The sequence below is a fragment of the Sinocyclocheilus grahami genome, unplaced genomic scaffold, assembly GCF_001515645.1.
Source record: "Sinocyclocheilus grahami isolate Dianchi unplaced genomic scaffold, SAMN03320097.WGS_v1.1 scaffold209.1, whole genome shotgun sequence".
Classification (NCBI taxonomy): Eukaryota; Metazoa; Chordata; class Actinopteri; order Cypriniformes; family Cyprinidae; genus Sinocyclocheilus; species Sinocyclocheilus grahami.
Window position 1 is genome coordinate 1,387,612 of NW_015505388.1, and position 27,429 is coordinate 1,415,040.

Consider the following 27,429-nt stretch of genomic DNA (forward strand, 5'->3'; position numbering starts at 1 on the left):
TTTTGTGATAAATCGGAATAAAAAATTCGAAACTTAAAAAAAATCAGTCTAAATTGAACTAAGATCACCAGAGGGTTAAGGACAGAAGGAACTCCATTCATAATACCAAATAAGGCAAATCTAAGACTACAGTGTGTATTAATTCACTTGCACAACACTGTGTGAAGTGTTAAATAAACAAAAACACAAACACCCCCTGGTTCAGAGTCATTTTATTCATGTATGCAGAACATACGCATAAAATAATTCACTTTAGTAAGCATTAACATATTTTCCTCAAGAAAAATAAAAATGACTACATTCCAGAGTATAAATCACTAAATAACATGGAGTGCGGCTGTGGATGTCCTTATTTTATTCTGTTATCACTTGAGTAAAGCTATCACTCTTTACGCTGCTGTTAATGGGAAATATACGTTTCTTATTTGCCTGTTTCTGTGGCACAATTGCATATAGCAACTACAGAACAAAGATGTTTCATAACTAGAGCATTTATATTTAGGCACTTCAATCAAAGGCCAAGGTCACTAGCAATAACATTTTAGACTATAACTGGCAAGTCAAATGCACTCTAAAATGAAAGCAACAGCATAAAAATGTCTTTGAGGTCCTACAAAGGATGAAGAACACAAACATGAATAAAAAACATTCCCTTGGTTACAGAAATAAAAAGATGCATTACAATTCCTTTACTGTAAATATTAACAGAGTATTGACTCTACACAGAAAAGAAGACATTCAATATCCACATAACAAGAATAAAGACATATTATCTTTAATTTAAAGTGACTGGAGAAATATAGCAGAATAAAATAATGCAACAGAAAGTCTTGTCAACATTGTCAATATTTCCCAACAGACAGATGAGCTATACAGGAAAAAGCAGATCAGAAAGTACATAGAAAGGAAATACTGCAAAGGGATTTCAAGTCAAGTAATGACTGGCAACCCTACATACAAGTAAAAAATTCCATGGTTCAAACAATAAATGCATTATCTGTTTGTTTTGACCATTATGGCCGATGAAATATGGCCAAATAAACATTCATTTGGCTCATTCAATAACAAACAGTAATGGAATATGCACAGAATGAACAGAACACCCACCTTAAGTCAAATTAAAATACAAAGATGATATACATTCACAGCATGTAGATTACATTAAATAAAAAAGCAAACAGAATTTAGGTAAAACATTTTAGGATTTGGAATGAGATCTATCATCTAATTGTCCATTCCATCGAGGAACTCTCCTTCAATGATGTGCTCTAGGCGTTTCATGACCTGATCACTGCTGGACGGCGGGTAGTCAGCGACATAATGTGGGAGGTGCACAGAGGAGCCATTAAAAGAGCAGCAGAGGGTGCTGAAGAACGGCACGAGATCCACAACAGAACAGAGGGAACGTAGTGTGAGCAGAGGAAACTTCACTCGATCCGTGTTTGACTCTCCCGCTGTTCCATTCAGCTGCTAAACACACATTCAGGATATTTATAGACTGAGAATTAGGTCTATTTGTGACAAACCACCAACTTTTCTGGTTAAGAGGTGCTCTTTCACAGATACATTAGAGCATGTGTTCCTGTGCATGGAGATCTTACCCCATAGCGTCGGTTTATTCCATCCAGTATCCTAACAATATGAGGTTTACACTCTTGTTCCCCTTCTAGCAGAGTGTTTCCTGGTCCATCATAATGGTCAACATCTACTTCAGGAATGAAAGCCCAGCGATACCTGCATAAAAATAAATAAATGGTCAGTCTTTAACAGATCATGAACAGTGAATTTTACGGTGTCTAAGATCTGCAGATCAGAGGTAATTTATGTTGTGTCAGGCATGAAAGGTCACCTAGATGTAAGAGGGAATCCATTGTTCTTTTACTGACAGCTGCCAATGTTGGGGCAATCATGGCAGTCCACTTAGGTTAAAAAGGTCAAAAGACCCAATAAGGAGTTACCCATGAGCTGTTATATTAATAGAAGATGCCAGTACTTTAAATAAAAGTTCTTTGTGAGTTTAGGTGCATAAGGAAAAGAAATAAAGAAATCTTGTTCATTAAAAAATGAAATTTCTCACATGATTTTTCCTTCTGTGGAACACAAATGAACATATTTTGCAGAATGTCTAAGCCATATTGTTTTCTATGCAATGAAAGTGGATTATAATCACTGATCTATAATATCACTGCTTGCTGGCAGTTTAGAATTCTGTGAGCAATCCAGTCATGCATAGATCAGTGGTTGTCATTTTTTTTATTGCCGAGCTCCACAAAAGAATTAAAGTAGAATAAAATTATGATAAAAATAGTCCACATGAACTGTGCTATATTTCAAGTCTAAGTCAAAGAAGTGTCTTACGCTCACAAAAGCTGCACATATTTGATCAAAAATACTATAAAAACATTAATATGTTGAAATATTATTTCAATTTAAAACATTTTAAAATGTAATTTATTCCTGTGATGCTAAGTTGAATTTTCAGCAGCTCCAGTCTTCAGTGTCACATGATCCCTCAGAAATCATTCTAATATGCTGATTTGGAGCTCAAGAAACATTTCCTATTATCATTATCAATATTAAAAACAGATGTGCTGCTTGATATTTTTATGAAAGCCATGATACTTTTTTCATTTCAGGATTATTTGATGAATAGAAAGTTCAAAAGAACAGCATTTATTTCAAACTGAATTTTTTCAAACAAAGTTTTAAATGTCTTCACTGTCACTTGCGATCAATTTAATTCATCCTTGCTGAGTGAAAGTATTAATTTCTATAAAAATCTTACTGACCCCCAAAACTTTTGAACAGTAGTTTGTTTTCTCATGTGCCCATTAGAGAATGTCCAACCACTGCTTCTGTTTTTTTTTAAAGTTTTGACTAAAATTTGTCAATTCATCATTTTTTTTCTTATCATTTATCACTGATATGGCAAGAGTAAATGGTGACACACATGCACACAATTCACACAAACAGTTAATTGGAGTCTCACATTTGAAACAGAGGCATGTGCTCAGGTGGGAAGGACACAGCGGTGTCCAGGAACTTGCAGGCTGACAGGTACATGTCCAGCTCTGCCTGAGGGAAGAGCAGACCATTCTTGTCATGGCCACCCCGCAATTTACTCCTGAAACAGAAAGATTTTTTGTTTTAAATAAAGGGACATAATATATACTAACAGCATTTTTCATAAAGGAAGACTCACTTTGAAACTTCTTTATCATCCAGCAATGTCTTCTCAAGGCGGTTAAAAATGCGCATCTGAAATATTCAACATAAATATTCAAACTGCACACAACTAAAGTAGAAAGAATATTCAAAACAACTGATGAAGCATTTGAACACAATCAAAGAACAAATACTCTGAAGAGAAGAGAGGACCGCAGGCGTATTTCTTACCAGTTCAGTGACCATGATTGGCCAGAGAGAGGTGAGATGTTGCGGTGAGATCCTTAACAGGAGAACACGAAACATGAGGAACATCTGAGCTGACACTGATGGGGTCTGTCCCACACGCAGGTTCTCTGTTAGACGCTCTAGAATATATTCGGCAAAGTAAGTGTTAGCTGGGCACTTTCCTATTCTACATTACTAAACAATATTTCAAGTAACCTATATTTGTTTTCCACACAGACTGAGTGATACCTTGTATGAGAGGCAAATAGAAGTGGTACTGGTCATTCTCTCCGCTAAACATGGCAAAAGCCTGTCTTTTTAGTAACATAGGCTTCTGCTCAGCGCTATTGAAGAGCTTCAAAGAGTTGCTCTGCATGCCTGCATATGGTACAACATGAACACACACAATACAAGTCAATACACTGATCATACAACAAATAACCAAAGCAAAAGTATGTACAGATACTCACTCATCAAGTCTTTGAACATTGTCTTCTCATGAGTCAGAAGATGGTCTATGATGGATCTCCAACTAAAGGACAATATCTGAGTTTAGTGTCTTTGACTATTTTAGTGAAATTATTGATTTATATACTGTACACTGTACTGGTCAAAATGGTGAAATAAGAACATAATGTTGTTTAATAGCTGCATTTAAAGCAGCTATTAAACAAAAATACAGTTAATATTGGCAAATATTATTAACCTTTAATATAAGTGTTTTTTTTATTTTAATATAGTTTAAAATAAAAGCTGAATTTTCAGCAGCCATTTCTCCAGTGTCACCGGATCCTTCAGAAATCATTCTAATATGCTGATTTGGTGCTCAAGAAACATCTCTTATTATTATCAATGTTGAAAACAGTTTTTGCTACTTAATATTTTTGTGGAAACCGTGATAAACCATCAAAGGTTTGGGGTAAGTTAGATTAAAAAATAAAAAATAAACAGTATTGACTATTTTTATTCAGCAAGGACGCATTAAATTGAATAAAAGTGACAGTAAAGATATTTATAATTTTACTAAAGATTTCCGTTTCAAATAAATGCGGTTCTTTTAACATTTCTATTAATCAAATAATCCTGAGAAACTATTTATTAAGCTTTCCACAAAAATATTTAACAGCAAAAACTATTTTAACATAGATAATAATTAGAACCATCATTAATAATTGAGTACCCATAATAATTGAGCACCAAATCAGCATATTAAAATGATTCTGTGAAAGGAGTAATGGCTGCTGAAAATTCAGCTTTGCCATTACAGGAATAAATTACATTTTAAAATATATTAAAATAGAAAACAATTGTAATACTATTTCACAATATTGCTGTTTTACTGTGTATTTGATCAAATAAATGCAGCCTTGGTGAACATTTGACTGGTAATGTAAATAGGCCAGGCAAATTATCTGACCAATATTGTAGCATTTTGACATTATCGGCATGCCTCAAAAATTTGGAGTGTTGTGTAAGTGTCCATCTTACTGGCAGGAACACGAGGACTCCATTGTGAAAAACATTGGGTCCATGAATAGTTCCAGCACCTCTTTCTTCCACGCTCGCTTAGTGTAGGCATATCCACTCAGATTGCTCAACAACTGAGCACCCGCACAGAAACTAGGCATGTTATAGGCACTGAGAGATAGAAAGATAGAAATTGAGAAACAGTTATTGAAACATCAAAAATGAGTAGCAGTTGAAAATGAAAACTGCCATATACTGTATATGTATACATACAACCATACCATATAACAATAAATAGACCAAGTATTTGAATTAAATACTAATCAGTATTTATCATGACCACAAGCATATTTTCAACTGAAGTGCATCTTTGGCATACGCACCTATGATTTTTTAGATAGGGAAAAACATAATACATGAGTCGGGAAATGAGAGGCACGGCTTTCTCCTTCTCATCACTGCGATAGACCATGTCCAAAAGAGGAGCCAGGACCTACAAACAATGAGCACAAGTGGAAACACAGTTCATCTGTTGCATCTTGTTACCTGTCTATTTTTTTAAGTCAGCATAAATTAAATTCAGTACAACAAATACTGCCATGTGTACATTGCGCTTCGATTTTTTAAAATTATAATTAGATTTTTTTTCCATTATTGCTACAAGTTCTTAAGCATATGCGACCATTGAGTTTGAATCTTGAGTGTGTGTGTGTGTGTGTGTGTTTCTTACCTCAGCCAGCAGAACAAGAGCTTGTACGCTGAATACAGATGGTGCTGAAGATGACACCATAGCGCTGCCCTGACCTGCACACTCTGAGAGAAAGACAGAACAGTATCCATTTTTTAAAATTATAATTAGATTTTTTTCCCATTATTGCTACAAGTTCTTAAGCATATGCGACCATTGAGTTTGAATCTTGAGTGTGTGTGTGTGTGTGTGTGTGTGTTTCTTACCTCAGCCAGCAGAACAAGAGCTTGTACGCTGAATACAGATGGTGCTGAAGATGACACCATAGCGCTGCCCTGACCTGCACACTCTGAGAGAAAGACAGAACAGTATCCATTTTAAAATTGCCTCCGCTTCCAGTAGGCATTATTATTATCAGATTATGACTGCAATACAACAATGGGCATTCTACTAAAAGCATATGTCTTTCAGCGTAGGTTTACCCTCTAACTCATTGCCATCATGGTCATCTTCATCTCCCTGAAGACAGACTTGAGGCTGTGCTTTCACTTCCAGGTTACGACTCAGCCAGCTAGTCTGCTCAAGAGACGAGCCGGCCACAGCTCCCACCGCTTCTAGTATGCGCTGGCTCACTTCCTGTTGAAGGTACGATTACTATGTACTTTAATAGGTTTTAATAGGTAAATTTTTAGTTTTCACTTTCTATATCAACAAAATACTGGTTTTGCTGTCACTCGCTGTACCGGTCTTACCTGCAGTTCTTTAGTATCCCTCTTGTTGTCGATATTGGGAAGTCTATTTACACAGTCATCAAGGATACTGCAACAGCAAAATAAACAGTGAGATTAGAGTATCAAAAGACATTTTACCTTTCAATAACAACTGTTTCATGTAATTAATAAGAGATCTCTATAAGAGTCACTGCCTTCTTGAAATGTTGGATCAAACAACTAGGCGGTTTCATACTGATCTATTTGCACTGGCACCAAAGGTGCAGGACAAGTTATGCACCAGAGGTTAATATTTAGAGTAAGGGTTTGATCACATCTCTAACCCCAAGTATGAGAAATTGTAATAGTGGCCACATTATTTTATTTACCCGAGGAGCAAGAAGTGTCCAGGAGGGGTGAGGTTAAGCTGGACAGATTCTCTGAGCAGAGAGAGGAGAGGATTGATGCTCTCCTGAAGAGCTTGAGCGGTGAGACTGTAAAAAAGACCATTCAAGACATTTCCATTATCATTCCACTAAAAACATTAACCTTTCATTGAACAGAAACTAGCATCAACTTTAGCCACTGGCATGAATTGGATTGCAACAGTTCACTGGACTTTGGTTGTTTTAAAGTAAATTACATTGTATGATAGCAAGTAAATAAGAGAATGATGTCAATTGAAACAGTTACCTTTGAATGTAAACATAGCTGAACTGTAGCACTGGAATGTCAACTAATGTAGTCTTCTGATAATGAGAAAGAGAGTGAACATTAATACATGATGTAAATGTCTGTGTATGTACCATTTTTTTCAAATTGTAAAAATGCCAAAGTTTTTTTCTTAGGGTTAAAATATAGTCTTTTTTAATTAGCTTTATATAAAAACAACAGATGGTTTATATGGAATGTCACCATTTAGATAGCTACGTAAATGTGTGTATGCAGTACCTGGTCTCCTCTGATCTGATGGGGTTTCTTCACCACCTCTCTAATGAGCTGCAGTATGGTGTCTGTACGGAGTGTGTTTAGTGCCTTCACTAGGTCCACCAAGGTCATTTGAGAATCACTAGCATCTGGTAAAATCTATGTATGCATACACAACAAACATACACAACATTTTAAAACGTAATTCCAGATGCTATTGGATGATGCCATTTTTGCATTATGATTTCTATTGTTCACCTTGTTTCCGGAACGTCTTTTGCGACTCTTCCTGCTACTCCATACAGCGGCCACAGAGGTCATGACCTGCACCCCAAACTGCTGAGTTAGTGGCATTAAGAACTCCAGAACCTTTTGCCTCAAGATCTACAGAGAACAAAAACACATGACCACTAAGCGGACAACAAGACAGCATCATCTTTAAGTAAACTAAATTGTTTTTGTTTACTTCAAGCATCAGATATACCTTTGTGCCTTTAAAATACACAGAGGTGGGTGAGGCTCTGCTGCCATGGGTGGAGTCACAGCCCTTGACCACTCCCCAGAGTAAGGCCATGCTGCTAATCATGTGTGGAAACTCCTCCAGAATGGCATTGCTAGCATTTCGTAGGTCTGGAACGTCACAGGCTGCAGCTGTCTACAAAACAAACAAAACCCCCAAAACAATTATATTATAACATAAGTCATATTAGTGCTCTGAAGATTTTGAAGACCAACATGTTCAGTGGCAATCCTGGCGTTTTGATGCCCATGACAAGATCAGACTTGCTTGCAACTACAGCTGTAGGTCAGTGGATGTACATAAGCAAAAGGTGAGTATTTGGTTGAATTTTAAGATATGATTCGTTCACACTGACAGCGATACAATTTTGCAAATAAACCCACAATGCTATACACTTACTAGAAACCTACAATACAGTGACTTTGTCAGTGTGAACGGATCTTGAGAGCTATGTATGGTGGATGACACAACAGGAATTTGGATCCCTAAGTGAATGTGCATGTCACCTATGCCAGGATCCACCACTATTTTCTTCAGCAGGTGATTGTATGTCTTACTTTCCTGTGGTCTAGAAGACAGTAGTGTGTGATAGTGGTCAGTCCTTCCAGTAGTGTCAGAGGATAGTCAGGTGCTATGTTCTCCCTCTTTAAGGTACCACTAAAGAAAACCACAAAATATGCACCCATTTCAAGCTATGGTTGCAATAAAACGATGAGTATTTATTGATAACTTATTAAACACTTCATGTGCACCCACTCTCACACAAACGCAAACAACCACACACATAACTTACTTGTGTGAAGCTTTGATTCCATCATGCTCATGCTGTTTAACAAGCTCGTCCAGGTTCCTGCAGATCTGGGCAATTATGGGTGATACAATAATGGCCAGTGATCGTCCTAAATACGGCAACACTTCACATAGCAGAGTCACCCAGGCTGGGTGCATGGCACAGCCATACTGAGGGTGCAAAGCTCGGGCTGCTGCGGACACAAACATGCCCTGAGCGGTGATAGGCTGGCTGGGTACATAACGCACTGCTTTGATGGACTGCTGGAACATCACAGCTGTTTGCCACTCTCGAGCCAAGGCTGAAGGATCTGCACGTTGCTGTGGGTTAGAATTGCTTTGATCGTGATCTTGTGCTTTGGTGTGTGGTGGACACACATGGTGCTCCAATACAATAAGAACCTTCAGAAGCTTCAGTAGGGCAATCTGAAGAGGGTGCTCAGCCCAGATTCCATCCCGGCCAAAATTGATCAGGCTCTCTTCTGAGATCTCACCTACGTCTCCTCCCTGGTCTTCTTCAGGCAATGTATGCTGGTCTGGCCGATCAGCTCTTTGGCAGACATACATGGAAGCGGAAAGCATCAGAAGGACATACTGTTGCACCTTATAGCCCCAAAGAAGGTTGTGCACCGCCTCCAGGCTAGCAGTTCCCTTTGCTTCTCCGATTTGAGCTTGCTGGGCAACCCACACCAACTGGATCATCAACTCTGTCAGCACCTCCACGCTCTTCACCTGGACCTCCCGATTGGCCTGGAGTTGGCGAGTGGGAATGCTAGCATAAGAGGGATAGTGAGAGCGGAGATAACGCATGCAAAGGCAGGTGAGTAGCTCTAGCAGAAGAGTTGGTGGAGAAGAAGGAGAAGATGGTGAATGGAGAGGAGAAAATGCTGTTTGGGATGGGTCAGGAGTGGCTCCACTTGGTGGAGTTGAGGTTTGCAATCGCCCATAGAAGCTGCCACCGTCCTGAGCCTGACGGTGCCTCTGCAGAAGGTTCTGGATGAGGTTGAGATGGGCAATGGAGCTGCAGTCCAGAGAAGTACTGGAGAGAGCCTCCACAAATGGCCCTGCACTTGTCCGGAGGATGGTCTCTAAAATAGTGAAGGCATAGAGAATTCGGCTGCTCTCGTACTGCTGCTTATAGAGCAAAACATGGCGGAACAGTGAATCCACTGCCTCACGTTTCTCCCGTTGTCGCTTGAGCAACCGGAACTTGGCTATGGCCTCCAACTGGCCATCGTCTTCATCACTTGAGAGCGAATCCGAAACCTGCGTGCGTTCTGAATCCACCCTCTGCAGGCCGTTGGTAACACCCTCCTCCTCAACGCTACCATCGTCATGATGCTGCAAGTAAGGGACGGCGCTTGAGCTGGAGTTTTCAGTGGAGTTCTGAGTGCCACTGGTGTCTGCAGATTCGGTGTGTTCACTTTCCTCTTCTTCCTCTACTTCTTCATCCTCTCCCTCAGTCTCTTCGCTCTCACTCCGAGACATTGTTGGGGAGTCTGGAGGTGTTAGTTCTGGATCTCGTTCCAACTCTGCCCACAATGCTTCACGGTCTACTATGGTGATGCGCCTGACAAAGCTTTCTCCTGTTTGGCAACCGGGAGTCATGTTGTCTCCAGCACTTTTTGTGATGGATCTGTCTCTCCAGGTCAGTGCCTTTAAATTACCTAAATCACATATACAGTCAAATCAGACGCCAAGAATATAAATATCATCACTTGACATAATTTCCATCATGCCCATTACCTCCATTTCATTTTACATCCATTTCATGTTATTTCCCATGGTCCATACTTAAGCTTTCATGCATTTAACTTTCCATATGCTTACGTGAATATCTCCAGTCATTGCATAATTAAAGCTCAATAATTTACATAACTTTCATCACATATTCACATATGCAGTTCAAACGTCTCTTATGCTCACTAAGGTTACATTTATTTAAACAAAATACAGTAAAACTAATATTGTGAAATATTACTACAATTTTTGATTTTTATATATCTTAAAATGTAAGATATTCCTGTGATGGGATGAGTCTACAGTGTCACATGATCCTTTAGGATTTTTTCTAATATGCTGATTTGCTGCTCAAGAATCATTTCTTATTATTATCAATGTTAAAAACAGGTGTGTTGCTTAACATTTTTTATATACTTTTAGGATATAAATTTTTTTAAATAAATATTCTGCAACATTATAAGTGTTACTTTTGATTAATTTAATGTATCCTTTTTAAATAAAAGTTTTAACTTCTTTAAAAAATATTGTACATAGCAAGAACAAGAATGAACTCTTGCTATTGCTTTCAGTCTTGAACAATATTTGTAAAAGTTACTATGTTGATTATTTTAGATATAATGGTACAATACAGTTCACTTCGTATTATAATCGCTGTACAACAATTTAAACTGAATTTGTATTACTAATTACTGATAGTTTCATTTCAGTATTTATACAGAAGACCTCAAATTTAACTTCCTAACTCAAGCACAGGTACCACTGCATGTTCTGATCTGGTGTGTGTGTGTGTATGTGTGTGTTTTGTTTCCATACCAACAGAGAGATTCTGTTTGACGCTTTGTATTGGTGATCTCTGTGTTCTTGGGTCCAACAGTAAGAGCAGCACCGGTTCCAAGATACGGACCACATCACTGAGGGAGAGAGCCCGCACCAACCAGTTCTGTGCTGCGGCACTAACACTACCATCCTGATTGTTTAAACTATCTAGTACCACAAACAAAGACCTGAGAAAACAGAAATATATAGTTAACAGTGAACACTGAATATGTGTGGCACAAAAATATGGGCGAATATTACTGAAGTATTTAAATTAAGAATAAGAAAAATATATATATGACCTGTCAAAGGAGCGGTTGAGAGATGTGCTGCGATTGGTCTGGATCTCTCGTGTCAGGTGCCACAAAACTGAGAACCTGTGGAGCGCCTCTAGACACACAACCTAACACGAATACACATACACATTTTAATAAATGTTTATGAGTGTGTGTAGATGTATTAAATGAGGGAAATACAGTACCTTGTCCCCACTGAGTAAACCCAAGCAGATGATGTCCTCGCAGATAGATGCAGATGGAGCCAAGCAGTGAAGCCGATAGAACAGCTCCACACAGGATACGTGATGCTCTCTACGCTCTGTGTCAAGCAGAGCCCATAAAACCTGAGATACACGCTACAAGAGAAATAAAAAGAGAATTAAAGTGAAGAAAAGAAGTCACATTAAGGAAGTCAGATCACTCTCCATCTTCGTGACACCCCCTGGCAGCTATTTTCTATGTAGACGAGTACAAGTACACAAGAACAACCCAAATTAGCACTAAAATTGTACATAGCATCACAATTTATTTATTTTTTAAGCTCAAATCATGCTAGTCCGGGTAGTCCAGCTAACATACATCCACCTATTCAGGATAGAAGGAAAATAAGTGATGCCTCTATCAAAATGGCAATTAGCTCTTTTAACTAAAATGCAGGACTTCCACTCATTAAAAAAAAAAATCATAAAAATCCATCCGGTCCATTTACTGACCCTTGTAATGTCTCTTGAATTAGCCATTTCTATATCATATTCAATTCACAACAGATAAAGCTATAAGAAATGCCACCGGTAAATCACATTGTGTATTACCAGGTAAAAGTCTGTAGAATCCTCCAGAGTTTTGAGAACAGCTGGGTAGATGGGAGGCAGGGTGACCATTTGCAGCTGTCCGCTGAGTGGGTTCACATCCGAGTTCTTATAACGTTGATTTTTATCCTGAATGACGAGGGCTAAAGACTGAGAGTGATTGATCAGCTCCAGCAAAGAAGAGATGGCAACATGTTGCACCTACAGACACATAAAAAAAATATTTAATATGAAATGATTCAGTTTTGGCAATGCAACCATTAAATCCATTTGTCATTTTTCCAAGACAAAATACTTTGTCCTATCCCAATTCACTGCGCAGAGGCAACTCTAAGTAACCATTCGTAGGCTGACTCTCCTGAAGATTGTAAACCTGTACAACAATTTAAACTGAATTTGTATTACTAATTACTGATAGTTTCATTTCAGTATTTATACAGAAGACCTCAAATTTAACTTCCTAACTCAAGCACAGGTACCACTGCATGTTCTGATCTGGTGTGTGTGTGTGTATGTGTGTGTTTTGTTTCCATACCAACAGAGAGATTCTGTTTGACGCTTTGTATTGGTGATCTCTGTGTTCTTGGGTCCAACAGTAAGAGCAGCACCGGTTCCAAGATACGGACCACATCACTGAGGGAGAGAGCCCGCACCAACCAGTTCTGTGCTGCGGCACTAACACTACCATCCTGATTGTTTAAACTATCTAGTACCACAAACAAAGACCTGAGAAAACAGAAATATATAGTTAACAGTGAACACTGAATATGTGTGGCACAAAAATATGGGCGAATATTACTGAAGTATTTAAATTAAGAATAAGAAAAATATATATATGACCTGTCAAAGGAGCGGTTGAGAGATGTGCTGCGATTGGTCTGGATCTCTCGTGTCAGGTGCCACAAAACTGAGAACCTGTGGAGCGCCTCTAGACACACAACCTAACACGAATACACATACACATTTTAATAAATGTTTATGAGTGTGTGTAGATGTATTAAATGAGGGAAATACAGTACCTTGTCCCCACTGAGTAAACCCAAGCAGATGATGTCCTCGCAGATAGATGCAGATGGAGCCAAGCAGTGAAGCCGATAGAACAGCTCCACACAGGATACGTGATGCTCTCTACGCTCTGTGTCAAGCTGAGCCCATAAAACCTGAGATACACGCTACAAGAGAAATAAAAAGAGAATTAAAGTGAAGAAAAGAAGTCACATTAAGGAAGTCAGATCACTCTCCATCTTCGTGACACCCCCTGGCAGCTATTTTCTATGTAGACGAGTACAAGTACACAAGAACAACCCAAATTAGCACTAAAATTGTACATAGCATCACAATTTATTTATTTTTTAAGCTCAAATCATGCTAGTCCGGGTAGTCCAGCTAACATACATCCACCTATTCAGGATAGAAGGAAAATAAGTGATGCCTCTATCAAAATGGCAATTAGCTCTTTTAACTAAAATGCAGGACTTCCACTCATTAAAAAAAAAAATCATAAAAATCCATCCGGTCCATTTACTGACCCTTGTAATGTCTCTTGAATTAGCCATTTCTATATCATATTCAATTCACAACAGATAAAGCTATAAGAAATGCCACCGGTAAATCACATTGTGTATTACCAGGTAAAAGTCTGTAGAATCCTCCAGAGTTTTGAGAACAGCTGGGTAGATGGGAGGCAGGGTGACCATTTGCAGCTGTCCGCTGAGTGGGTTCACATCCGAGTTCTTATAACGTTGATTTTTATCCTGAATGACGAGGGCTAAAGACTGAGAGTGATTGATCAGCTCCAGCAAAGAAGAGATGGCAACATGTTGCACCTACAGACACATAAAAAAAATATTTAATATGAAATGATTCAGTTTTGGCAATGCAACCATTAAATCCATTTGTCATTTTTCCAAGACAAAATACTTTGTCCTATCCCAATTCACTGCGCAGAGGCAACTCTAAGTAACCATTCGTAGGCTGACTCTCCTGAAGATTGTAAACAGTGCATCACTATCAAAACATTGTTCTGACTCAACCAGTAGTGAGGGTTTGGAGGTGGGACTACCTGTTTCTCAGAACATTGGTAGATGGTGGACATATTTATGTGGAAATGTTTATGGGAAGTTTTATTACTGTTTAAGTCTAGAATAATTATTGTTAAACTAAAAGGGCTAGTCCACCCAAAATGTAAAAATCTGTGATCATTTACTCATGTTGTTCCAAACCTGTAGGCTTTTTGAATTTTTTCAGAATTTTTATTCTGCAGAACACAAAATAACATACTTTGGGGACAAAACAACTTTGGAGTCCATTGACTTCCAATTAAAAAAACACTGAGACATTTTTCAAAATATCTTCTTGTGTGTTCCTTTGAAGAAAGAAAGTCCTACAGTCTTGGAACAACATGAGGTCGAGATGATTACAGAATTTTCATTTCTGGGTGAACTATACCTTTTAATTTCCAGCATTGAGAACTTGTACCTGGTAGTCTTTCGTCAGGCAACACAGAGTCATCAAGGACCTCAGCCAGTCAGGAAGGGTTCCCTCAATCCCTGAGGAGAGAAGCACTCAGTTTTTTTTTAGAAAAACATATCTATGTGCTGTGACATGCTACATGAAAAAACATAGTTTAACATGGTGGAATACAATTATTTTATTTACCTGTCTTGTTGAACATAGATGTCTGCAGGTCTTGGTTCTCTTCTTCAGTAAAATAGACGGGAAATGTTGTGCATTCCAGTAGAAGCTGACAGACCACGGTGACCACCTGGCGGCATGACTCTGATATCTCCCCTTTGCTCTTTGACTGGAAATTTCCCATCCACTCCAACACTGCTGGTCTGTGGTTTTTATCTCTAGAAGACCCATGAAGGGCATGGATCCTCAGTTTACTAGGGTTAAAGAACTCAGCAAGTCTGTCTTTGATAAGACCCAAGTCTCGACTGCCTTTCCGTTTCAATGGAGACCGTTTACTGCCTCTTGGAGGAGCATTAGGATCTAGCTGATTTGCTGCTTCCTGTTTCTTCTTCTTCTCTGGATCCCCGACATCTAACAAATGCCTGAAAGATGAACATGAGTGAGACAGAGAGAGAGAAAAAGAAAAGGCAAGTACAGTGAGCACGCATGCTGCTAGTTGCAGGGCCAGAAAAGAATACTAGCAGCATCTTCAACCAGGGAGCCGGGGCCCTCAACAAACTACTTACATTTTGAGTAAAAATATATATATTTTTAAATCCTTATCATTAATCCTTATCCAGTAAATCACAAAAAAAACTGTAAGAGTCTTTTTAGAGTCAAAAAGATTCCGAACCACTTGCTTCAGAATCTGGGCAATGCACACTGTATACTGCATACTATTTTAAAACGTAGTATGAATGCAAAATGTAATGCCAAATGTTACATTATTGTCACATTACCTCACTATGTAGCATTGTATTTAATCCATCCAGTTATCACAGTAAAACTGTATTTTGCTTTTTTAATCCAATTATGTTAAACTGGATATGTAAAAATCACACTTTTTGTGCATTTGTCAGAATGCAAATGGAATTGCATTCTGCAATACACTAATTCCTTGCAGTATGTTCTGGTTGCATATGCACATTTCTAGCAAGAAATTTCGGTATTCCATGCGAAAATATGTATATTGGGCACACACAGTATACACTGAATTACCTTGTGATCACAGATGCCAGTATGTCCTGCACACATTTGGACATGTTTTCTATAGTTCCTCCTCTTCTCCACACGTCCTCTGCTTCAGGGTTCACACCAGAAGCAGTATCTGATCCATTACGGCCTGGCAGGAGGTGCTGTTCAGATGGAGATGCGCTCAGGCCTAATCCACTGTCTTCAGAGCGCAAAGCAGAATGTGGAACTACACCTGGCTCCGCCTCCTGTCTCTCCTGTCCATTCAGACCGACCTCACTGGAGCTGTCATCATGGTTACCATTCACCTGGTCAGTTTCTTTGACTTTATTGTTGCCTGTCATTACAATCTATATTTGTACAAAAAGAGCCCTTCAAAACACAAATTGCCAAACCATAATATGAATGGCATTTAAATGTAAACTTGTAATGGTCTGATTATCAAAATGATACACTAAATGCAGTGGTAAAAATATACACTAGCATTCTAAAGTTTGAGGTCATTAAGTTTTTTTTATTCAGTAGGATGCATTAAGTGACAGTTAAGACTCTTCCACTGTTACAAAAAAAAATTAAAATAAATGCAGATCTTTTGAATTTTCTATTCATCAAAAAAAAAGAAAAAAAAAAAAGAAGTATCACAGTTTCCACATTACGCAGCCCAACTGTTTTCAACACTGATAATAATTAAAAATGTTTCCTGATCAGCAAATCAGCATATTAGAATGATTTCTGAAGAATCATGTGATACTGAAGACGGGAGGGAGTAATGGCTGCTGAAAATTCAGCTTCGCCATTGTTATTTTAAACTGTAGTCAAATTTCACAATATTACTGCTTTTACTTGGTGAACATAAGAGAAACACAAAAAAAAATCATACCAACCACCAAACGTTTGAACGATAGTGTACAGTAAAACTGACCCATCATACCCGTGTTTGCTCCAGATCTTGCGTCTGTGATTCAGCCTCCATGTCCATATAAGCCACTGGCATCTGGATCTTACTGAGCACTTTAAAACATGCTCTCAAGGCCTGCGTGAGCTCCTGTAGGCGAAGGGATGTCATGTGACAACGCAGCGACTGCAGCATGCAGCCCAGAATCTGTGGCAGGCATTGCGTTTGAATCTCTGCATAAAGCTCCTAATAAGAAAGCCAAGAAGTGGAATGAGACCAAACGACCAAAAATTTGGAAAAAGTTTTCCAAAGATGAATCACCAGATCATACCAAAGGAATAACATCCATCAGGAAGATAATGAGCGTTGAGAGTTCAGTCACTGAGGGAGGGCTACTCCAGGCTTTAGATGGATGCTTCCCGGCTGGATCACTCAGTGAGCTGAGAAACAACCATAACACTAGACATTATCACATCATCTCATTTTTGTTCATGCAATGCTGTTTATTATGGGTTTGTGTTAATTTACCTGAGACAGATTTGGAAATGCCTTGTCATATAGTCCCAGAGATAATTGCTGCTCATTGCACTCACAAGCATATTGACGGTCTTTATGATCTCTGAGGAATTTTTATTCTCCTTGATTTTACTGCACAGATGTGTAGACAGTCAACAATCAGAAACAGCATTCATTCACGTATTATTAATTCATTTTGTACATCCATATCACCGCTCAAAAGTTTGAGGTAGGTACGATTTTTTTAAAGAAGTCTCTTAGGTTTACCAAAGCTGCATTTATTTGATCAAAAAATACAGTAAACAATTATATTATAAATTATATGATTATAATGATTATAATTTCAAATAACATTTTATATGATTCTATGATGAATAGAAAGTTTGAAAGAATAGCATTTATTTCAAACAGAACTTTGTAACAATGTAAACATGCTGCTACGTAATGCATCTTCGGTAAATAAAAGTATTAATTTATTTTAAAAAATTCCTACTGACCCCAAACTTCTGAACAGTAGTGTATATCCACTTACAGCAAATTCTAAATATACATCTTATTAGTATGTAGGGTTCAAAAGGGTTTTCACAAGGGGAAAACAATGTGTTCGAATTTTAAAAGACGTGGCGCGACGCGACGCGACGCTGCACTTCTCATCCGGTTTATTTCTATTTATTTGGTAAATGGCATGTAATACGTAGGATAATGTACAGTCTGGCAGTCATTGATCACTGTGTCAAGTTTACTTAAGATAATGATGTTTTACTTGTATTTGACACTTTCTGAGTGTCAATTCTGGACCCTGACAATATTTGTGATTTCTGGGAATCAAAACCAAGACACCAGTGTTGTTAATACAATTCTCTACTACTAGTTAAGCTACAGGTAAACTTGTGCGCTGTAAAAATATGAGCATTGATTTGTTCTCTCTGACCTGTTGAGTTGGCTGCCACTGAGGCTGGAGTTGAGACTGTCCTCTCCCAGCATCACTTTACAGTAGCTGTAAAAAGCTCTGACCACCTCCAGCAACACATCAGACAACACCAATGGCCCTGTGTGTGGGAGAATGCAGAAATATAAATAATTATGTAAAACAGGTCCAAAGTAAAGCATTTTAAAGTTTGAACCACGTGGGTGTCTTTACCTATTTCAGATTTGTCCAGCAGACTAAGGATGATGCGAAACGGTCTAAGATACTCTATTAGATTGTCTGGGTTGGCCTCTATGTCTTTCTGCTTCAGAATATTCACCACAGCCTATGAAGAAAATGTCAAAATATGAGTTGTGTTCACCATGCATGTATAAAATGCATACACTAACATATAGGGAATGTGTTAAGTGAAAATCAACTGCAATTCTAATTGAAAAGCTCTACTTTGGGGTATTAAATAAGCTGTTATGTAATGTAATTTGAGCTTGAGTGAGAGTGTGTTATCTTCTATACCTGCACCAGTAATTCTCTGGAGTGTGTACTGAAGTAGAATGCAGTGTATTCCTCCACAGTGTTAAAGCGACTGGAGTCTGCAGCCACCATTCCTCCTTTGATGTCTAAGCCTGACAATACACACATATGGAAATACTAAGACGTTACACACCCATGACGAAAATTTAGCAAACTACTTAAAATGATAGTTCATCCAAAAACAAACCCTTAACCATGTTCTTCAAAACCTGTATGTACTGTACTTTTCTTCCATAGAAAAATGAGATCATTAGCAGAATTTTCTTTTCCATGCTATGAAAAGGAAAAAACTTTCGCCATAAAAGATCTCTTCATTTAATAAAACTTCCCTTCATCATCCATAGAATCACTTATTCAGTGTTTTAAATTTTGGGCCAAAGTATACTTTTAATAGATAAGTGGTATTTATCTTATTAAACATTACTTAATTATTTCTGTGGTATTCTGTTAATTTCTGGAAATTTGTCAGCGGTACCGAGCATCCATGCGTAGAGGCGTCGATTCAGAGACATGTCTCTCCTGAGCAGAGTGAGTGAGGCAGCAGACACCACACTGATCACCTCATCTTGCTTTAGTGGAAAGGCACATTCCTCAGGATCCTACAGGTAGGATTATTTTGATTAAATGTTTTACAGGCCGTCTGGGACAAGTTCATGTGTGATGACTACACAAATATAGATGGAAGTGAAGAAAGAAAGAAAAAGAAGAGGGATAACCTGGCAGGATGTGAAAGGGAAGAAGTAGAGAAGGATTTCCAGCATGTTTCTCTGGACCAGAACGTTAGAGTCTTGTAAGGCAAGACAAACAGCTTTCACCTGGAGCAGAGAGATGGGGAGGTGTACATTTATTCAGTTATATGCAACTCCTTTAAAACAACAGACCTTCGTCAGAGTAGACACCATGTGTAATTTGAACCCAACGACTAGCTATGAGGAAATAAAAGTACAGTCTGTAAAGTACACACTCACCACTAGTCTGTGGTCTGTCCCAAGCATATACTTCTGTTCTCGAGCGGCGATTGAGAGGTCAAAGTGTGCCACAATGAAGAGGGAGGCTGGGAGCCGTACCAGAGGACATATAAGGACTGAACCCCACAGCGCCCCATAAAACACAGACTGACCCACCAACACTGACAACTTCACAAGCAACGCATCCGTCCTGAGACAGGAAGAAAGACAGTTATAAACAATAACACGTGCTGTAATGATAACGCAGCATTTTCTTAAAGGAATAGTTCACCCCAAAATTTTAATTCAGTCATCATTTACTCACCCTCATGTCATATATTTTTCCATATAATGGAAGTCATTTGGAACTGAAACTGTCTGGTTACCAACATTCTTCAAAATATATTTTGGGCTCGGGAGGAAAGAAAGTCATACATGTTTGGAACGACATGTGGGTGAGTAAATGATGACCGAATTTTCAGTTTTTGGATGGACGATCCCTTTCAGTACATTGTTTAAATAATGTAGGGTTTTTAACATTTTCATGTAACATTTTCAACACTTTCAAACAATAACTTCTAACAGTAGTCACTGCTTAGTCCATGTTTTTTAAGCTTGCCTTTTAAAACATTCCTGACCTTCCAAGTTGGTAACTGTTGCAATCCACCATATTCTGACAAACTTTAGATCTTAACTAATGTAAGTCTATTAAAGTGGTTAAATAATTCATTTTAAAGAACTTATTAAAAAAAATATATCGTAAAATGTTGCTGGGCCACTTACAAGAGTGACACAAGAACTTAAATTTTAATATCAATAAGGATGCATACATTTACTCCAAGTTAATCAATGTAATCTCACTTAACATTAAATTGGTTATGGATTAATTGAGGCACAGCTGTAGTGAAAGTGACAAAGGAGTTCAGGGTACAGTATGCTGTAGAAATATTAGGAAAGTTTAGGATGAAATCTCTGGAGTGTCAACATGAGAATCATTTGTGATCCTGGACCACAAAACCAGTCATAAGGGTCAATTTTCATAAGAATAAATACGCTTTCCATTGATGTATGGTTTGTTAGGATAGGACAATATTTGGCTTAGATACAACTATTTGAAAATCTGGAATCTGAGGTTGCAAAAAAATTCAAAATATTGAGAAAATCGCCTTTAAAGTTGTCCAAATGAAGTTCTTAGCAATGCATATTACTAATCAGAAATTAAGTTTTGATATATTTACAGTAGGAAATTTACAAAATATCTTCATGGAACATGATCTTTACTTAATGTCCTAATGATTTTTTGCATAAAAGAAAAATCTATAATTTTGACCCATACAATGTATTTTGGCTATTGCTACAAATATACCCCAGTGACTTAAGATTGGTTTTGTGGTCCAGGGTCACATTTATTGATGTCTGGTGTTAAGTTGCACCTCTCATAGACCTCCGCGCCCTCCTCCAGTCCTGGCAGTAGGCCCATAATAAAGGCCTGCAGGCTGGGTAAAAGCGCCCTCTGGAGAGGCAGGAAGTACCGCTCGTACAGCGTCAGCAGAACCGGCTTCAGCGACATCGCTGCATGACCCAACAATGGAAACAGCCCTGAGCTGTACACACATGAACACATAAATGATTTCACCAATAATCTCAGTACCACCATAATCACCTTTGGAAGTGAATCTAAAAACATTTGTCAGCAAAATGTCAGAGTTATAGTCCATAGTCCAACATACGTTTTGCCTAATTTGTATGAATTCTCATTATTAGAATTAAAAAATGCATTGATATTATAAGATACTATTAATTCACATAAAAATGTGAAATACTGTATATTAATACATTTATATCATATAAAATATAATTTATGCTGATATTAATAAACTTTATTAACATTTTCTGCAATGCTGTAAATGTGATTAATTGTCATGAATATGGAAATATGACCTTCACATTTCTACAGTATGCAAAATTAAACCAGTATTCTTCATTGACACCAACCTGTATATGAAGAGATCCTTGGCTAGCCATTTTGTGCCGATGATTTTGAAAATGACCTCATAGGTCTCAAGTGCTTTGAGATGGACACCGCTGGGCAGGGCAGGATGCAAACACTGAGCCAGACGCTTCCCGATGATCAGCCGCCGCGGTAACAGCGAGTACTTTAGATTACTCTGGAGAGCCTGAGAAACACAAAGAGTGAAAGTAAGACGGACAATGTAAATAACTGCAAAATTATACTGTCTGGTCAAAGCTTTTAAATTATTTTCTATAGATTTCTATATAAATCTATAGTAAAAAATGTTTTACCAACTCCAACGTGAACAGTAGTGTATATATAAAGTGTTTGTAAATGATTGTACATACATACACATTCTATATCACTAAAACAAGGTTATTTGTAGATTGATTATACCAGTATTAAAAACTAATGAAAGCTAGTATTTAAACAGTCTTATATAATCATCCAAGTCACTAGCTTTCCAACACATATCGCACTCAGCAACCACATTTGCTGAACTGGTTTCAAACAAACTACCAACAAGAGCTCAGAAGAGGGGCTGGGCTTAGTTTGTTATTGCACAGCACTTGAAACATGTTTTACAAGCATGCCATAAATAATATCACCCGATATACAAAATTAACATACTTTGAGTGTGTTAAAAAGGAGACTGTTGATCATAGCATCATGTTAGATGTCAAAGATCTGATACAAATACACAAAACCTAATAGTTATCATTCATATTCACGTTGTTTTGTAACTCGCATAATATCCGGAAAGTCCCATTGAGCAAACAAGAAAATCACATGCCATGCAAAGAGATATAGAGAGAAAGAGAGAAATTTAAATAAGACACCAGTTTTTTCCCCCCACATAAACATGGAAATGTGTTTTGAAAAAAAATGTGGAAGGTTGGGATGAAAAGTATTTGTCTAATCTTAAGGACAGTGTACACAAGTCCTTGCCAACCTATTCAAATCAGCTGCACTTTGAACGTGTGTGATGAGTTTGAGGTCAAGCAGTAATGTTATACCCAATGCCTTCATTCAACAGTACCGAAGATCATAAAGGAAAGTCTCTCACTTCTCTAAAAAAAATAACTTCAACTCTACTAAGTGTAGCGAATCAGCTCATGGGGGAAATATGAATAATTAACCATAACTAGTTATAATTAACTATTCATATTTTAGATCCGCTGTAGATATTTAGCTGACCTCTCAGGGTCAACTTCCTCCTTTACTTGCAGAGTAAAGCTAAAGTGTGTCTTTTTTTCATTCTAAAATACTTCTCTAACAGTTTAATGTGCAACTATAGGTAAGACATTTACAAACTGATTTCTCTGAAATATGTAAAAACTGTCTCTGTGGAGCTTTTTGAGTTTTTAAAAACAGAAATCAGTAAAGAGCGGAAAGAGTTTTAAAGAGTTGCTCATATTGATTCTGTTTTTTAACTGAAGCAAATGATAACCCAAGTGTATTGCTTTGTTTTCTCCAGACTTTACCTTGTTGAGTTTTCCTAGTGAGGAGATGAGATCGGCCCATTCACTAGATGATTCAAAGTTCCGCAGCGCCTTCTCAATTACAGCTGCGTAACTACGATAACGGTAGTCATTCAGAAGCTCGGCTTCCTCAGGATCCATCATGCTTCAGTCACGTCCCAGCATGCTTAGCATCTGCCTATGAGACAAAATAGACTGATCAGGAGAAATTCTGCATCACAACTCTTGACTGCACAAAGAAACAAATGCATAATAAAGTAAAGTGAAATCATGCTAAAGACAATCGGTTTCTAATTAAGAAATGTACAAAAGATGAATAGCTATAGTGGTGCATGCTTACACAAGTATGGGTTTGAACAAACTCCTAACCTTGTGTGTTAAACCGTGTGCTGCACACATGAATTATACTTCAAATCATGTGTGGCTTATTAAGGAGCGGTGTGCTATCACTTTTATAAGCAATCAGGCTTATGATTTTTACCTCACAGCCAACACATGGGTGAAAAGAAATAACTACAGTATATGAAAAGAGAAAACCAAGACATATTTAGTTCCCAGAAATCACAGAGACTTATGTTAAAGGGCTGGGAGTAAGGGGAGTAAGCAACCCTAGCAACTTCTTTAAACAATTTTCCAGATTTTGTGCTGAAGTTGAAACAAACCTAAACGCAAGAAGAGAGCAGATTTTCATTGTGACATGGTGTACTATATAAATGATGCTGAACAAAATCATGCCACAATAAACTGACAATTCTGTGTAAACCAAGTGCATCTATAACATGAGACTATGGCAACAGAGTATAAACACAGTGCCTGAAACAATGTACACTGCTGTTCAAAAGTTTGCCCTCTGATGCTCACCAAGACTGCATTTATTTGATTAAAAATACAGTAAGAACATTACAATTTAAAACTACAGTTTATATCATTTTATGTTTTAAAATGTAATTGCTTCCTGTGATGTAAAGCTGAATTTTCAGCAGCCATTCCTCCAAACTTCAGTATCACGTGATCATTCAGAAATCAATTCTAATATGCTGATATGCTGCTCAATAAACATTTCTTGTTATTACCACAGTTAAAAACGGTTGTGCAGATTAATCTTTTTGTGGAAACTTTTTTTTAAAATTAAGATAAAGTGCAAAAGAACCCCAAACGGTAGTGTAAATGTCATTAATAATCTTCCATTTCCACTCAATTTCTCAGAAAGAAAAAACAAACAAACAACAACAATGACAAAACGACTGAATGGTAGTGTACACATATCAGGCATGTCTTCTCTGAAGGGAGGCACTGCCTTCTGAAAAAATTGGATGATTAAAAAAAAAATTTGACAGTACAAAAATAAATCAAAGCAAGTAGCATATAATCCACTAATTTTTCTAAAGTAATTCTGTCCACCAGAGACATCAGCGGATTACAGAGGGACACAGTGTCCCTTTGGCCTCCCTTGACCTCATTGTTCTCACAGAGCCTCTAATACATGCTATGAATGCAGGAAAATACGGGTGATAAATCACATGAGAGGAATCAGTACATCCATAGCACCATGATTAGCTGATTACACTGTCAATGTAATCATATTCACAAATCTGCAAATCAGCCTGAATGAGTCAGACTGGTGGAAATGGATGGATTAATTGCAGAGCAAGGACTCTGAACATAACCAGTATCAGTCAAATGGCATGATGCAAAAATAATTGCAAAAAAATGCATCTGCATTATTCTGTGTTGGCCAGCTCAGAAACAGACATTACAAATAAATACACACCAAACACAACAGACAGTGTAAGATAGATTATGGTCTCCGATTAGATATGGTGACATCTGTTAGCTCTCTGGTGATAAAAGCCCTGAGAACACACACATACACGCATACAAACACACACTGTGACACTTACATCTGTTCAATCTGATGCTATGAGCATCAAATGGGCATCTAGAGATTTACAGAGGATTTAACAGACAGGAGCAAACCCCAAAACACGTGCCTGTTGAACAATCTGATTCGTGTATACCAGTACTCTTAATACTACCTGTTCAGCTTTCTGTTATGATGGATTTAGACTCATTACAGTCCAGTTAGTAAGCTGCTGAATACCAAGTAGGCCTACTAATTTCAGTTCCTGCACTTCATTCACACATCAAAGAGATTCTGTGTCTGGCAGGGGGAGGCACAAAGCTAATATAGCAAACACACACAATATAGCAGTACCCTGAACTCCTCAGTCAGCCTCATGTTCTTAATATCAGCAGCAGCTTACAATCATTATAACAGCAGCTCATTAAAAGTCTACAAGCAACAACCAGCTTTGAAAAATATGCTGGTGATTAGTTATTACTTAGTTATTATAACTATAATTAGTTATTATTATTAGATATAGTCTTAAAAATTACACACACAAAAAAAACAGGTACAAATGTTTCTGGGGTGGTACTTTTTCAGAAGGTAAACTTTTTTTTTTTTTTAACCTAAGAGTGCTTATTGGTACCTTACATGTTAGTACCCAAATATTATTACCTGAAAGGTATAAAAGTTTTTTAAAAAAAGGTACTACTGCCCCAGTGGCATCGTTTTTTCTGCGAGTGTACAGTGTTATTATTATCCAGTTTCTACATCTTACACAGTTATAAACACATTGATACTTTTTTTCAGGATTCTTTGATGAATAGAAAGTTCAAAATAACAGTGTTTATTTCTGTTATAATAACATTATCAATGTCTTTACTGTCATTTTTGATCAATTTAATGTGTTCATGCTGAACAAAGGTATAAGCAAAATTATTAATAGAAGTACTTTAAGAAAAAATTACTAACTGACCCCAAACTTTGGAACGTTAGTGTAAATGTCATGTATAATTGTCATGAATAATTGTCCATTTCCACTCTGCAAAGCATATACACAACCAGCTCTCGCTATAGGCCATGTATTATGGTACAAAGTTGTGTGTAATGATATTGGTCTATCGATCTGGTCATTAATAGTGCTCCTCTCAGCAGCATACCAGTGAAAACATGTACAGCAAATGGCTATAGATGTGCATGTGATAAATACGTAGGCCTTAATTTAAGCGGTTATGGAGGAGGGGTCTCTATATTTCTTTCACAATGTTTGAGTACAGTTTCATTCAAGCAACTGTGAAGCAACACAACATACAGAGACCTGTTATGTAACTTAAATCTGTCCTTGTTGCATCCATTGACTTCATGACTACCGCACAGAACATCATATCCATCATATGCATATTCCTCCTTAAGAGTATTAAACCCATATGCCTTAATCACTGTCCATTCACAATGCACATTTGGAGCGTGTGGAACGGAAAACGTGTGGCATTATGCTGGTTGGTTAAATGCATTTAAATAAAAAATAATAAATTAAACTAAAGAAATACACATTTTAACAAAACTTTTTCACCTACTGCTGGGGGAACAATATGCAGCATCCATCATCACATATAATAATCTTCTGTTTGAACTACAGCCATGATTTCAGATATACTATTAGTACAGTATTTATAATAAACTACCCATTAAAATTGTATGACATCCATAACAACATATCATATGTTATTGTGAGAACTGAATGACTCACTCACTGCAGCAGAACAGGGTGGTCGACAGATCACAGGGTCTCGTGCCAAATAACCTCACGATTTTAGATAAATCGACAGTTTAAAAACAGTAAAGAGCGAGCGAGCGAGAGAGAGGACAGATGCGTCATATGAATATTCAAAGCTGTAGCCAGCAGGAATTGAATCGCTCAGCTGATTTCCACCAAACAGTTCATTTGTGGACATTTCCTGATGGGCGGAGGGGGGCGAACCATTCAACGATGACAAGGGGGTGTGGCGGTGATACACATTATTATACGCTTTTATTGCATTCCTAAATTATGTTGAGTTCGTTTAAATAAAGATAGGTTATTTGCACTGTTATTGAACTTGGTACCCGTTTTAGTGCTGGGCGAAAACACTGTATTTATTAGACGGCTACATTCTTTCCCAGCTTCACCCCATTCGTTGGTATCTTCCAGGATGTCATCTGTTTACATTCCTTGCACCAACCTGACACATTTTGAGGCGACTGACTGACCATCAGTGCATTAGTGAAAACAACGTTTGACTATGACTTATTATGAAGCATAGTTTACCAAGGCCTCGTTACACCATACATGACTTTTAATGTGAGATGTATTTGCATGACAATCAAAGGTCTAACTCAATTGCAAATGTAGTAAGGTTTAAAAGATTACAAATTTCAAGAGAGAGAGTACAGTAAAAAGTTTGGACCAGGGGTGCCCAAACTCGGTCCTGGAGGACCGGTGTCCA

At 37.7% G+C, this 27,429-nt stretch overlaps 1 protein-coding gene across 1 annotated transcript; it reads right to left on the reverse strand.

Annotated features, from left to right (window-relative positions):
* Positions 1-497: 497 nt before the first annotated feature.
* LOC107595875 (protein dopey-2-like) lies at positions 498-26,864 on the reverse strand. The gene is made up of 44 exons (XM_016286460.1): positions 26,694-26,864; positions 23,101-23,275; positions 21,598-21,779; positions 21,036-21,206; positions 19,624-19,813; positions 19,372-19,470; positions 19,131-19,254; positions 18,638-18,747; positions 18,338-18,449; positions 18,128-18,245; positions 17,209-17,328; positions 17,012-17,120; positions 16,717-16,926; positions 15,813-16,135; positions 14,799-15,196; positions 14,619-14,689; positions 13,769-13,966; positions 13,160-13,312; positions 12,981-13,081; positions 12,620-12,866; positions 12,144-12,341; positions 11,535-11,687; positions 11,356-11,456; positions 11,051-11,241; positions 8,499-10,161; positions 8,263-8,362; positions 7,670-7,840; positions 7,444-7,569; positions 7,210-7,344; positions 6,952-7,007; positions 6,648-6,752; positions 6,301-6,367; positions 6,031-6,184; positions 5,815-5,897; positions 5,591-5,671; positions 5,244-5,353; positions 4,882-5,031; positions 3,864-3,925; positions 3,643-3,771; positions 3,397-3,533; positions 3,203-3,258; positions 2,990-3,124; positions 1,602-1,734; positions 498-1,470 (listed from the first exon to the last, which is right to left on the reverse strand). Exons 2-44 carry the CDS (start codon positions 23,239-23,241, stop codon positions 1,225-1,227), a joined length of 7,719 nt encoding a protein of 2,572 aa, XP_016141946.1. The 5' UTR covers positions 23,242-23,275; positions 26,694-26,864; the 3' UTR covers positions 498-1,224.
* Positions 26,865-27,429: the final 565 nt, after the last annotated feature.

Bases quoted from the DNA above. Each gene is read 5' to 3' on its own strand.
- LOC107595875 (XM_016286460.1), bottom strand. From the start codon at position 23,241: ATGATGGATCCTGAGGAAGCCGAGCTTCTGAATGACTACCGTTATCGT. The intron at 14,690-14,798 runs GTAAATAAAATA...TTCTCTCCTCAG, and splicing joins ATCTATGTTCAACAAGACAG to GGATTGAGGGAACCCTTCCT. The intron at 11,242-11,355 runs GTCATATATATA...CTGTTTTCTCAG, and splicing joins CTCAACCGCTCCTTTGACAG to GTCTTTGTTTGTGGTACTAG.